The sequence below is a fragment of the Sycon ciliatum genome, chromosome 3 (genome assembly GCF_964019385.1).
Source record: "Sycon ciliatum chromosome 3, ocSycCili1.1, whole genome shotgun sequence".
NCBI classification, from domain to species: Eukaryota; Metazoa; Porifera; class Calcarea; order Leucosolenida; family Sycettidae; genus Sycon; species Sycon ciliatum.
This window is the reverse complement of record NC_088645.1, coordinates 2006237-2021646: the sequence shown is the minus strand read 5'-3', so window position 1 is coordinate 2021646 and position 15410 is coordinate 2006237. Positions and strand designations below refer to the sequence as shown.

Here is a 15410-nt window from a genome sequence, read left to right as displayed (position 1 = left end):
GGGCAGCGCTCTAGCAAAGTTGTCCTTATCGTCTTTGAGCACTATTATTTAATGCTTCTGACTTATCCAGTATGTACATGGCAAGATTTGGACCTTCTGTGCTCTCCTTTGCCTCGCTGCTGACTTCATCGTATGCTTGCTCAGGCGCGATCTTAGAGTTTTGTTGCTATTATCTTTCATCAGCTTACTGTATTGCTCTTTGGTACTTGCTACAGGTTCTGGATTTTATCGGCTTTCACGTTGATTTCCTGAACTGGAATTGCAATAATTATTATGAATTGCTATTATAAAGAGAAATGGAGTGAGAAGAAACAACACCTATGAAAATGATAATCCTAGCACTAAGGTAATAACAGGAGAACATGGGAAGAAAGAACAAATGTGATATGGAGAAAATGATGAACAAAAAATCGTACTTCGAACTAGTTTTCGCACAACACAAGGACCTTTCTTCCCCCCGCCTTTTTAAGAGCCTTGTCGCGCCTTGATTTTGATTTTGTGTTTCTGATTTGGTTGCAATCACTGCTTATCCATGCCGGTTCCTTTTTCTTCTCCTCCCCTTCTCCCTGCCTTGCCGTGGTTGGCTAACACCCTCTCTCTTTGTATTGGCCGGTGTTCTCACTGTGCCATGAGATGCTGTAATAAATAAATAAATAAATAAATAAATAAACACTCCTCAGGAAGCTACGTTGTACTAATGAAAAACAATCCAGAAAGATACTAATAAAGGTGTCGTTTCTTCTCACTCCATTTCTCTTTATTAGTATCTTTCTGGATTGTTTTTCATTAGTACAACGTAGCTTCCTGAGGAGTGTTGTGCGAAAACTAGTTCGAAGTACGATTTTTTGTTCATCATTTTCTCCATATCACATTTTTTCTTTCTTCCATGTTCTCCTGTTATTACCTTAGTGCTAGGATTATCATTTTCATAGGTGTTGTTTCTTCTCACTCCATTTCTCTTTATTAGTATCTTTCTGGATTGTTTTTCATTAGTACAATTGCTATTATGTTAACCTTTACACCCTGGCCATATTTTTGATTCTGGTTATCAGATTTCCATAACCTTGGCCTGTATAGAAAGATCCCTCCCCCTGCATAGAGAACAATGAGCCCAATCTCAACACCACACTTGTCACATATCAAATACTGCAGCGCCTCGAATAGTCTACCCAGCTGAATATACCAGCAAATTCCCTCGATGCCAGCCATTTCACACTGATTCATCGCAGAATGCTCCAATTGCAACGCTCCATTGTAGCCCGTTGGCAATTGTTGCATTGGAGAGCTGCGCTGCTCTCCTTCTTTCCTGGTATTTTGATTGTGAACTTTCATCAAGAACGGTATAAGTTGTGAGCATTTCAGTGCAAGCAACTACATCGACCAAAAACAGATGATTTTGTATGGTCTTGTATCAGAGGGTTAAACTATCTTCTCCACGCTGCTTTTTTATACATTTTTCCCTGCTGACAATCTTCATTGCCTGCTCTGTTGTGTGGTTTCATGTTTGTCTTTTACCCGATTTACGCAGACTGCATCTCCACTGGAAGAATCTATGGGTGATTCTGCAGGCCTCGTTGCCACTATACTGGACACTGTGAGAAGTGTGTCAACTGCCGTACGGGATCTCTCCACATCTCAGCAGCAACTAGGTACCAGGTTGGATAATCTCTCTGCACAGGTTGAAGTCACCAACAACCGCATGACTCAGGTCCAGCAGGAGGTCTCTGCTGAAGCTCGCACAACCAACGACAAGATGGATGAAATACAACTGGAAGCCCGGACTAGCTATGAACAAGTGGCACAGCTGAGCGACACAATGGCGAGAGGTAAATCATTTGCTCTCAACATTTCTGCTGAAATGATGTTAACTCTCCGATGTAGTGTCATCATGAAGCAGGGAATGTTGGTTGAAACACAAGTGGGGAAATCCCTGCCCACACAACCCTATCTAAAAATGGGAAATTCTGGCACCAGGGTTTCTTCTCCCTGTACAATGATCTGCTTTTAGGTTTGTCAGATCGCATGAAAGAAGTCAAAAATTGCCCATTGGGTGATCCATCGTCGACAGAGCAAAGACCTACAGCAGCATCACAAACAGGTCCCCGCTCAAGTTACCCCCCCCCCCCCAGTATAGCCTTCCACTCACCTGCACTTGGCGCCTCCTACCCACCCGAACCAATTGTTGTACAGACTCCCCACTGTACAAGTCCCTATAATACTATTGTAGTGACAGACTCCACACTGTACAAGTCCCTATAATACTATTGTAGTGACAGACTCCCCACTGTACAAGTCCCTATAATACTATTGTAGTGACAGACTGCACACTGTACAAGTCCCTATAATACTATTGCAGTGACAGACTCCACACTGTACAAGTCCCTATAATACTATTGTAGTGACAGACTCCCCACTGTACAAGTCCCTATAATACTATTGTAGTGACAGACTCCCCACTGTACAAGTCCCTATAATACTATTGTAGTGACAGACTCCCCACTGTACAAGTCCCTATAATACTATTGTAGTGACAGACTCCCCACTGTACAAGTCCCTATAATACTATTGTAGTGACAGACTCCCCACTGTACAAGTCCCTATAATACTATTGTAGTGACAGACTCCCCACTGTACAAGTCCCTATAATACTATTGTAGTGACAGACTCCCCACTGTACAAGTCCCTATAATACTATTGTAGTGACAGACTCCCCACTGTACAAGTCCCTATAATACTATTGTAGTGACAGACTCCCCACTGTACAAGTCCCTATAATACTATTGTAGTGACAGACTCCCCACTGTACAAGTCCCTATAATACTATTGTAGTGACAGACTCCCCACTGTACAAGTCCCTATAATACTATTGTAGTGACAGACTCCCCACTGTACAAGTCCCTATAATACTATTGTAAAGTCACATGAGCTTATCAGTGAGTGTTTTGCGTTATTTGCTTTTTTTGCGGGTCGTTTTGTCTCACACATAGGCGCATGCGCTTGAGTTGCAAGTGTACCGGTACCATGCACAATTATGCACATATGCACATTTAACCATGTGAACATGGTGTTTTTGTGGTGTGTGTATGTCACGGGGTGGACTGCATCTAGGTTCACTTAGAAGCCCATGCGCTTATTTGTGAGGGCGCGCTTATGCCCGGCACATATAGGCACATGCGCTTTTATGCGCGTCACAACGGTACGATGCCCTCCCTGCTAGCATTCGTGATGTTCCCTCCATCCCTGCTTTCAAACAAGAAACCTGCTCACTGCTGATTAACTCCGTCTGCTCCTGCAATGCACGCCCTCCCCCATACTTGCAAAATTCAAAGTGGCATACATTACTTTCCAACTGCATAACCCACTGCCCCACTCACAGCATCTCACCTTCTCATAAACTGATCTCTTATTGGCGATGGTGCCATCGTGAGAATAAAGAATTCAAAGGTGCGGTCTGTACTTAGCTGAAAAGGAGAAGATGGATCCGCACTGATGCATCCACGCTTCTAAACAAAAACAAAAAAATGTCAAAATATGGACATTAGAATAAGTGAAAACTCTCGAGCACGACAATTCGCGAATAGCGACAGAATTTCCATGCCCAGAGCAAAGTCCCATCTAACTGTATTAAAAAAAGATGTCCGCAGATTGAGTAACTGTACTTCGGTTATCAGGACACTTCGCGAATAAGGACACTTTTCTGATGCCCCGCCAAGTGTTGTTATACCCAAAGTTGACTTAAGTCAACTGGCCGCCATTGCTGAGACTTGACTTTCACCTCTCCTTCTTTTCAACTCACATGTAAATTGACACCATCCGCATCATGTCTCGCTAACTTTAATGTTAGACTAAACTAGTTGCCTGGAAATATGTTTGCAGCCAGGTGATGTAGAGGTTATCAGTTGTCTGTGATGTGGAGGTTATCAGTGGTCTGTGATTGCCTTAGTCACCCCTTCACCCTCAATACCTGCGTCCCTCCTATCATTGTCGACTGGTACAGCCCAAGTGAGGAAATATCTCCGTAATCTGAAAACTGGCAAGTCCCCTGGTCAAGACGGAATTACCAACGAAGTTTGGAGAGCTCTTGCTCCGTCTGTTGCCTATCCTGTGTCAATTATCTTGAATATGTCATTTCGTGAAGGGAAATTCCCAGGCATGTGGAAAACTGCGGTAGTCGTGGCCACCTACAAAAATAGAGGACCACGCACCACCCCCAGCAACTATCGCCCTATCTCATTGCTCTCTACTTTATCAAAAGTGTGCGAACGTGTTGTATATGACATCATTTATGATCATGTTCGCATTTCACTTTCGCCAGCACAGTCGGGCTTTTGTCGGGGTGACTCCACCAGGTACCAGGTTACCCGCCTCGTGCAAGACATCCACACCGCCCGGAACGCCCATAACCATGTTGTTGGTTTAGTTTTCTTCGATCTCGCAAAGGCCTTCGACACTGTTTGGCACAGGGGTCTCTTAGCTAAGCTGCGAACAGTATATCGCATTGATGGCAAGGCTATCGGCTGGCTCTCATCGTATCTCTCTAACCGACATCAGCTTGTACGCCTCTCAACTGTGTTATCGGAGCCTTTACCCGTTACTTCTGGAGTCCCCCAGGGTTCAATCCTTGGGCCACTGCTATTTCTCCTGTATATTAATGACCTCCCCGATACTGCCCCTGGTGTCAGCCTTTTCGCTGACGACACAGCTCTGCTTTGCTCCAATGCTTGCCCTATACGCCTGCACGAAGCCATGCAAGATAGCATTGGGAAAGTTATAACCTGGATGCATGATTGGAAGTTGCAGCCAAACGTTGATAAAACGGCAGCTATGTACATTTCCCCTTCTCCCCCTTCCCTGCCACTTTGTTTTCCTTCTTCAAGTGTTGCTATTCGCATTGTTGAAGAGCATAAGCATCTTGGCGTTATTATTGACTCTAAATTGTCGTGGTCACCCCATGTGCAGTATGTCTGCAAGCGCACAAGCTCCATCCTTGGGGCTCTTCAAGCCCACTGTAGACATCTTCCTCTTTCTTGCAAACGCTTGTTTTATCGTTGCTATATATTGCCCTTACTTGACTACTGTGATACTGCTTGATGTGGCATAACTACTACTGTATTGAACAAGCTAGAAACCCATAACCGCATGCTCCTTAAAATCTTATTTAGCAAAGATCGTCGCTTTCCCTCCGCTAGTCTTTACGAAATTGCCAAGATCAGTCCCCTTTCCACTCGACATAAGTACCACCTCTGTGTTCTCATACATAAAATATTACTAAATAAAATACCCTTGCATATGCAGGCTTATAATTGGTTCTCCGAAACACGGAACACCCGGAACTCACTCAGTCTCCCACGCGCTGCCTCCACCCTATTCACTAGATCCCCGATCTTTGCTGGCTATGTGTTTTGGGCAACATTACCAACGCAGGCCAAGACCAGCACGTCGATGGATAATTTTGTTGCTAAAATCTCTGCTCAATTATAGGTTTCATGTATATCCTGCTGGTTTGTCTCCTCCTTTGCCTTCTTTGCCTCTTATTTGTATTCTTTTATCTGTTTTACTGCTGTGGTTGGCTTTCACCCTTGTCTCAGTTTTATTGGCCGTCATCATGATGTGCCATGAGATAATGATATAAATACAAAAAAAAGTCTTGCTATGCGCATCAAACAGAGCGTTACAACAATGATATAGCCGGTTGTCTCTGTTTTCTCTGACTTGGGGGCGGTGTATGTGTGCGTGTGTGTGTGTGTGTGTGTGTGTACGTGCGTGCACATGTGTGCATGTGTGCGTGCACATGTGTGCATGTGTGCGTGCACATGTGTGCATGTGTGCGTGCACATGTGTGCGTGCACATGTGTGCATGTGTGGGTGCATATGTGTGCATGTGCGTGTGTTTTGTGGGAAGGTGTTTGTCTGCTGTGTGTGTGTGTGTGTGTGTGTGTTTGTGTGTGTGTGTGTGTGTGTGTGTGTGTGTATGTGTGTTTGTGTGTGTGTGTGTGTGTGTGTGTGTGTGTGTGTGTGTGTGTGTGTGTGTGTGTGTGTGTGTCTGTGTGTGTGTGTGTCTGTGTGTGTGTGTGTGTGTGTGTCTGTGTGTTTGTACACATGTATTATGTGTTTGTGTGTGTTTGTGTGTGTGTTTGTGTGTGTGTGTGTGTGTGTGTGTGTGTGTGTGTGTGTGTGTGTGTGTGTGTGTGTGTGTGCGTCTGCGTGTTTGTACACATGTATTATGCGTGTGTGTGTGTACTTGTGCATTCGTACATGGGTGCATACACATGTGTGTGCATGTGAGAGAGTGTTTATGTGTGCCTATCTTATCATGAATATAGGTGAACAAGATACAACTGCAGCATGTGAACGCATAGTGGAAATGCAAAACCAGACCAACACAACTGTCCGTCACCTACAGGAGCAAAGTGCTACAAGTTCCACAAGCATTGGACAACTACTGGAGCAAAGTGCTACAAGTACCACAAGCATTGGACAACTACTGGAGCAAAGTGCTACAAGTACCACCAATATTAGTCAACTGCAACAGCACCAGCAAGACACTAGTGATAAGCTTTCACGTGTCTCAGCAGCTGTTACCACCATTCAACAAGGTGAGTACATTTTTTTCAAAGTCTCCAGTAAAATATCAATAAACTGTTGAACGGTACCTTTCCCCTGTTGAATAATACAAGAAACTAACTCTCCTACTCCATGCGCTCTAAAGCTGACCATTGCTACCCTCGGTAGCCATTACTCACACCAATAACTTCAAACAACGAAGGGGTCACGGGTAAAAAATTTCCTTCTTCTTAGGTGATTGTGTTTGTGTGTGTGTGTGTGTGTGTGTGTGTGTGTGTGTGTGTGTGTGTGTGTGTGTTTGTATATATATGTGTGTTTGTGTGTGTACTTGTGCATTCGTACATGGGTGCATGCATTGGTGTGCATTTGAGAGAGTATTTATGTGCACCTATCTTATCATGTATATAGGTGAACAAGATACAACTGCAGCATGTGAACGCATAGTGGAAATGCAAAACCAGACCAACACAACTGTCCGCCAACTACAGGAGCAAAGTGCTACAACCTCCACAAGCATTGGACAACTACTGGAGCAGCAGCAAGACACTAGTGATAAGGTTTCACGTGTCTCAGCAGCTGTTACCACCATTCAACAAGGTGAGTACATTTTTCCAAGGTCTACAGTAAAACCTATAACTAAAGATCAGTGTGACTAGTGACCAGTCTATCCCTACTGACCAGTGTGACTAGTGACCAGTCTACCCCTACTGACCAGTGTGACTAGTGACCAGTCTATCCCTACTGACCAGTGTGACTAGTGACCAGTCTACCCCTACTGACCAGTGTGACTAGTGACCAGTCTATCCCTACTGACCAGTGTGACTAGTGACCAGTCTACCCCTACTGACCAGTGTGACTAGTGACCAGTCTATCCCTACTGACCAGTGTGACTAGTGACCAGTCTATCCCTACTGACCAGTGTGACTAGTGACCAGTCTATCCCTACTGACCAGTGTGACTAGTGACCAGTCTACCCCTACTGACCAGTGTGACTAGTGACCAGTCTATCCCTACTGACCAGTGTGACTAGTGACCAGTCTATCCCTACTGACCAGTGTGACTAGTGACCAGTCTATCCCTACTGACCAGTGTAACTAGTGACCAGTCTATCCCTACTGACCAGTGTGACTAGTGACCAGTCTACCCCTACTGACCAGTGTGACTAGTGACCAGTCTATCCCTACTGACCAGTGTGACTAGTGACCAGTCTATCCCTACTGACCAGTGTGACTAGTGACCAGTCTACCCTTACTGACCACCGAGGTAGAATAAGGACACTTTTTCTGGTGCCGCTGTACTTCAAGATCAGCGCTGCAACTCGCCATGGTGATAATGCGGCTGACGTCACGTTACCAAGGAAAAAATGGCGTTTGGCCGTGTTCGCCGCACTTGAGCGCTCTGCCTTTTTCAAAATCTTATTTTGAAGAAAACCTCCAGTCTTTTTCAGCACTTGGATTGGAGGCCAGTCACATCGCCATCTGTACGAGGATCTTTATCACGGCCATGGTCTTGTGTCGTTTTGAACTCGAATAGCTTTCTCTGATGAAGTATTCAGATATCATGACGTTCTCTTTTATCGTGGGCATGAAGCTCCCTACTCGCAGGGGGGATGACATCGGACGGAATACCGTAAAAGCCTCTGTATAACCCCATTCACCAAGGCATATGGCCGATTAGTTTGCAGGCCTGCCTGCGAATCATGAGGTCCCGAGTTCAAGACCCGCGCTGGTAGCAGGGAGCATGTAAAAAGACTTCTGAACTGCGCCGACACCCACGGTCAACTGGGTACTCACAGCTCGGAGTGAGAAAAAACAAAGATTTAGTTTACAGGGTCATGGGCCGTTACACGCCCGATTGGTTGAGAGGCTAACCTCCTCTCCTCTGACTCAATTGTGATGTCTGCATTCGCCACTAAGGTTAATAGGCATAGTGGTGGCCTGCGGATGCGAAGGCTAGTTTGTGTGTTTCTGAACGAACATTCAAGCGATGCCGACGCTGATCCCGCGAATATTATAACCCCACTCGAAGTTACGCCCACCCTCCGTGTACACGCCTAGTCAGGGGAAGTCAAAAGTTTTGTTTCAAAATAGCACCCATGCCCTTGTATACGCCCAGGTATGACGGCAACACCAGTACATGTACAGGTACTGATACCCAATACTTACTGCTATCCCAAAATCCCAGTATACGCCCGGTTCCAAAATAACGCCCCTGCCCTTGTATACGCCCAGGAAACCGAGGCTGTTATTCTATACGCCCAGGGCCGATACACGGGCTTTTACGGTAAATGTGTTGAGTCGCGAGCAGGAGTTCTGCTGACAAAAGTGATTAGCTCGGCGTGACCTGGGTCACGTGAGGACTCCAGTTCTAGTTGGGCAATACCCCACGCACACATCTACTGTGTTCTGATCTAGCTCAAAGCGCGGAGTCGATTGAGAAAAATGACCAACATCATAAAGAAGGCTTGTTTGCTTCCACAACATGTTTTAGTAGCGGAGTCCATGTACAGCACAGTAGCATGCACTACATGTACAGCACAGCATGCACTACATGTACAGCACAGCATACACTACATGTACAGCACAGCATGCACTACATGTACAGCACAGCATACACTACATGTACAGCACAGCATACACTACATGTACAGCACAGCATGCACTACATGTACAGCACAGCATGCACTACATGTACAGCACAGCATGCAATACATGTACAGCACAGCATGCACTACATGTACAGCACAGCATACACTACATGTACAGCACAGCATGCACTACATGTACAGCACAGCATGCACTACATGTACAGCACAGCATGCACTACATGTACAGCACAGCATGCACTACATGTACAGCACAGCATGCACTACATGTACAGCACAGCATGCACTACATGTACAGCACAGCATACACTACATGTACAGCACAGCATGCACTACATGTACAGCACAGCATGCACTACATGTACAGCACAGCATGCACTACATGTACAGCACAGCATGCACTACATGTACAGCACAGCATACACTACATGTACAGCACAGCATGCACTACATGTACAGCACAGCATGCACTACATGTACAGCACAGCATGCACTACATGTACAGCACAGCATGCACTACATGTACAGCACAGCATGCACTACATGTACAGCACAGCATGCACTACATGTACAGCACAGCATGTACTACATGTACAGCACAGCATGCACTACATGTACAGCACAGCATGCACTACATGTACAGCACAGCATGCACTACATGTACAGCACAGCATGCACTACATGTACAGCACAGCATGCACTACATGTACAGCACAGCATGCACTACATGTACAGCACAGCATGCACTACATGTACAGCACAGTATGCACTACATGTACAGCACAGCATGCACTACATGTACAGCACAGCATACACTACATGTACAGCACAGCATACACTACATGTACAGCACAGCATGCATCCAAGTAGCTTCACAGTAATTAGTATGTGTAGGAGACAATGTGGCTATTTTGAAACAGCAATGACAGCTTCATCCATAAACGAGGAGCGTGGGGAATGTCTTTGGCGAATGAGAGCTGTTGCATTGGCTAGCTGTACATTCCAGCAAGCGCAAATGTGCTGGATATCGATGCTAAACACCCGTTTGTGGCGGTGGTGAGTCTCAGCAGACCCCGAGGTACGACTGCTTCGTATACTAAATGTGTACAGTGCGTATGGTGAAACAAGTCGACACTGGTTTCCAGCGAAATGTTATTTATGTACGATATCCACCAATATGCTTTATCTAGGGCCCAAACACTATCCAATTCATCAGGATTTGTGGCCTTACTATTTTTCGTTTTCTCCGTGTTTTGGGTTGAAATCTGAACATAAAAGTAGCACTGAGGAATGCGAACCCTGAAGTGAGGCGAGGGGACGAAGCCATTCCTGTTGCAGCTGGGCCAGGGGAATCTGATGATGAGAGACCTCACGAAGAACCGGCACGCAGTCCTGTTGAAGCGGAACCTGTTGTCCAGGTCGAAGAGCAACCGGTTGCCCAGGTTGACAAGTCAACCGCCATGAACTGCTCAAGCTATTTTTCGGCAAGACACCCCGAAGAATAGTATCATATTCTGTACGTAGGCCATGATGTTTTAAGCAATGCTATTATTATTATAAAGTAATCAGGCATTAGTAATGCAGCATTAGTAATGCAGCATTACTAATGCAGCATTATGCTAGTATTATAATTATATGATGCAATGCTATTAATAATTATATTTTCGAGTTTGTTATCGATGCCATGCCATCATGGCCGGGCAAAATTCCTGTGCAAAATTCCTGTGCAACCCTTACCCCCCCCCTCCCCCCTTGAAGGGGTCCGGTGACGCCCCTGTTTGTACACACATGATCACTTTATTATAGCTGAGCACTTTGCCAGGCATGTACGTTGTGATAATCAATACTCTATGTGACTAGCGACAACATGATGAAAGAGCAGTAACCAACTTTTCTTGTCCCATTGGGAGGGCGGGCAGGTGATTGTGTTTGTTTGTGTGTGTGTGTGTGTGTGTGTGTGTGTGTGTTTGTGTGCAAGGTTCTGGCGAGTGTCATCCAGACTCGTCTCCAGTCCATGGCTACAGATTTCCTCCCAGATTATCAGTGTGGCTTCAGGCGTGGCCGATCTTGTACAGATATGGTTTTCAGTGTTCGGCAGTTCCTCGAGAAGACCATTGAGCACGACTGCAAAGGCTTCTTTGTATTTATAGACCTCAAGAAAGCCTATGATTCCGTGCCTCGGGATTGGCTGTGGCAAGTCTCATCCAGAGCGGGTATCCCTGCTCCCATGCTTGTCGTGATCCGTTCCTTTCACACTGACATGTCGGCGGTGGTTCGGGTAGAGAACACGACAACTGACCCTATCCGCATCACGAATGGTCTCCGCCAGGGGTGCAACATGGCAACTGTGCTGTTTAACATCTTCATGTGGGCGGTGGTGACTGTGTTGCAGCGACGAGTCTGAGATTTACCCGGTGTTGGTTTTGAGTTCTAGCATTGTGATGGTGACAGTAACCTTAACCGCGAGCCTACCCGGACGGATCCGGTTGCCATTGCCACTGGGTCACAGTTTGCAGACGACTCAGCACTTTTCGCGACGACTCGTGCAGGGGCGGAGACGGCATTTGCAGTGTTTGACACGACCGCAGCTGAGTTTGGGCTTAAAGTTAGCGCTACCAAGACACAGTTCTTGGTTGCAGGCAGGGATGTTTCACCTGGGGACTGCGCTCCAATCGAGCTAGCTGGCACGGTCACCGAGTGTGTTTCGGAGTCCCAGTATCTTGGATCTCTCATTCATAGCGGTGGCCGGTCGACACAGGACATCACTGCTCGGATTGCGCATGCATCTCGTGCCTGTGACGCCTTGCAAGGAACCATCTTCAGCAATTCTGACGTCGATTTGGATATCAAGAGGTGTGTGTTTAATGCATGTATGCTGTCGCTCCTCCTCTTTGGGTCAGAGTGTTGGACACCATTGCAGCACAATCACCAACGTTTGTCAGTCTTCCATATGTGGCGCATCCGTTCCACCTTGGGTGTGTTCCGCAGAGATTGTTGGCATAATCACACAACCAACGCCCAACTGTTGGAGATGTGGGGTGACACTGATACCATCTGCGTTAAAGTTGCACAGCGTCGCCTAGAGTGGCTGGGCCATGTGGCCCGGATGGACAGTAGCTGGATGCCGAGACAGATCCTGTTTGGCTCACTTCCCACACGTCGCCCAGCACATGGCCCTCGCAAGCGCTCGAAGGATTGCGTTGTCTCCGACCTAAGAGTTCGTGGCCTCCCCAATGAATGGTACCCTATTGCCTGTGAGTCCCGCGCTGACTGGCGGGCTCTGTACGCCGAGCCTGTGGAGAATGTGCCTCAGCCTGGCCCAGTGGTATGTGCGGATTGCAATCGGTCATTCTCGCGCCCTGGAGATCGTGCTCGCCACAAATGTGTGGTTGAGCGGGCCAAGCCGACTGCTGAGTAGCAAGGGGCTTGCCACTGTGGAGATTGTGGGCGTTGGTTTTGAAGCAAGGGTGGTCTAGCTGTTCACTGCTGTTCAGCCTCCCGAAAAAGTCTATGTGCAGGATGCCTGCTGTGCTGCGCACTGTGCTGTGTGTGCCCGCTGCTTTCGGACTGCGCAAGGCCGCGGTCGTCACCGGTGCTCGAGGACTGGCCCGCGCCCAACTGCCCAGCAGCGTAATTCGTTCAGTCATGTATGCATGTGTTTTCGCCAGTTCCGTTTGCTCCACCATCTCCGGCGTCATCAGGCTGCGTGCTCCATCTTCCTCTCTGATGCCCCTCCGGGTCCCACGTGACCCCTGTGGCATTGGCTCTACAGGACAGGACAGGTGTGTGTGTGTGTGTGTGTGTGTGTGTGTGAAGCGATATTCCACGATGTAACACTGCCAATATCCATCAAAGGGTCAGCGTACAATGCTTGTGTGCTGTGGACTCTGCTCTACGGGTCCGAATGCTGGGTACCGCTACACGCAGATGTTCATGCGTTGTCTGTCTTTCATCTCCGTTGTGTCTGCACAATTCTGGGCATCAGTCGTCAAGATGTATGGAATGACAGGATAACTAATGTTGAAGTTCTGGAGCGCTGGGGAGATACCTTGGACATGGAGTGTCGTCTCAGCAGACGTCGCCTTGAGTGGCTTGGTTATGTGTCAAGGATGGAGGATGAGCGCGTCCCGAATGCTCTACTGTTCGGTTCGTTTCCAAACAAGGGACCTGCCCATGGTCCGTGGAAAAGGTGGCGAGACTGTGTTCGGAGTGACGTCAAACTACTTGACGACTGGTGTGAAGTGGCCACTTCTTCTCGCTCCAAATGGCGCAAGGCTTACCGTTGTCTGCCAGACAAGCAGAACAGACCTCGACCATCACCAGGTATGTGCCAAACTTGTCACCGCTCCTTCAGTCGTGTAAGTGACAGGAAGCGACACAAGTGTACAGCTACGCGTGCCCCACCTGTAAGCCAACAGCCAAGAAGGTGTCACTGCGACCAGTGCAGCATATGGTTCCGGAGCAAGGGTGGATTTGCCCGACACAAGTGCTCACCACCGACATCACCAGCAGAGGCATCTTCTGACACACTTGAGTCACCGGTTACGAACAATATGTCCTGCGAACGCTGCAGCTTCCACTGCACCCGCTGCAACCGCTGTGTGCCATCGCGCCAAGGCATGAAGCGTCACAAGTGCAGCCGTAGCTCGGCCAGAGCAACCAACGCAGACCGTAGCTCCTTCTGCATCGTTTGCAATTGCGTTCGGCATTTCAGTAGACCACAGGACCTATCCCGTCATCGCCCCTACTGTTCAGAACCTGCTCAACCCCCATGGGGCCCGCATAGCCAGAATATTGCATCGCGTCCAAGGTCCAAGGTGTGTGTGTGTGTATGTGTGTGAGTTAGTGTGTGTGTTTGTGTGTCTGTGTGTTTGTATATACATGTATATATGTGTGTGTGTGTGTGTACTTGTGCATTCGTACATGGGTGCATACACATGTGTGTGCATGTAAGAGAGTGTTTGTGTGTACCTATCTTATCATGTATATAGGTGAACAAGATACAACTGCAGCATGTGAACGCATAGTGGAAATGCAAAACCAGACCAACACAACTGTCCGTCAACTACATGAGCAAAGTGCTACAAGTTCCACAAGCATTGGACAACTACTGGAGCACCAGCAAGACACTAGTGATAAGCTTTCACGTGTCTCAGCAGCTGTTACCACCATTCAACAAGGTGAGTACATTTTTCCAAGGTCTACAGTAAAACCTATAACTAAAGACCAGTGTGACTAGTGACCAGTCTATCCCTACTGACCAGTGTGACTAGTGACCAGTCTATCCCTACTGACCAGTGTGACTAGTGACCAGTCTATCCCTACTGACCAGTGTGACTAGTGACCAGTCTACCCCTACTGACCAGTGTGACTAGTGACCAGTCTATCCCTACTGACCAGTGTGACTAGTGACCAGTCTATCCCTACTGACCAGTGTGACTAGTGACCAGTCTACCCCTACTGACCAGTGTGACTAGTGACCAGTCTATCCCTACTGACCAGTGTGACTAGTGACCAGTCTACCCCTACTGACCAGTGTGACTAGTGGCCAGTCTACCCCTACTGACCAGTGTGACTAGTGACCAGTCTATCCCTACTGACCAGTGTGACTAGTGACCAGTCTACCCCTACTGACCAGTGTGACTAGTGACCAGTCTATCCCTACTGACCAGTGTGACTAGTGACCAGTCTATCCCTACTGACCAGTGTGACTAGTGACCAGTCTAGTCACACTGGTCAGTAGGGGTAGACTGGTCACTAGTCACACTGGCCAGTACTGCAGTAGGGGTAGTACTAGTGGCCAGTCTACCCCTACTGACCAGTGTGACTAGTGACCAGTCTATCCCTACTGACCAGTGTGACTAGTGACCAGTCTACCCCTACTGACCAGTGTGACTACTGACCAGTCTACCCCTACTGACCAGTGTGACTAGTGACCAGTCTATCCCTACTGACCAGTGTGACTAGTGACCAGTCTACCCCTACTGACCAGTGTGACTAGTGACCAGTCTACCCCTACTGACCAGTGTGACTAGTGACCAGTCTATCCCTACTGACCAGTATGACAAGTGACCAGTCTATCCCTACTGACCAGTGTGACTAGTGACCAGTCTATCCCTACTGACCAGTGTGACTAGTGACCAGTCTACCGGTACTGACCAGTGTGACTAGTGACCAGCCTATTCCTACTGACCAGTGTGACTAGTGACCAGTCTACCCCTACTGACCAGTGTGACTAGTG

General features: G+C 47.5%; 1 protein-coding gene across 2 annotated transcripts in view; it reads left to right on the top strand.

The window, feature by feature from the left end:
* LOC135811208 (tripartite motif-containing protein 2-like) overlaps positions 1–15410 on the top strand; it is a 360779-nt gene that overhangs the window by 19223 nt on the left and 326146 nt on the right. For both annotated transcript variants that reach the window (XM_065324401.1, XM_065324400.1), the window contains exons 2-5: positions 1529–1826; positions 6324–6596; positions 6973–7161; positions 14161–14349. In XM_065324401.1, coding sequence (XP_065180473.1) covers positions 1529–1826; positions 6324–6596; positions 6973–7161; positions 14161–14349 — 949 coding nt within the window. The remainder of the gene's footprint in view (positions 1–1528; positions 1827–6323; positions 6597–6972; positions 7162–14160; positions 14350–15410) is intronic.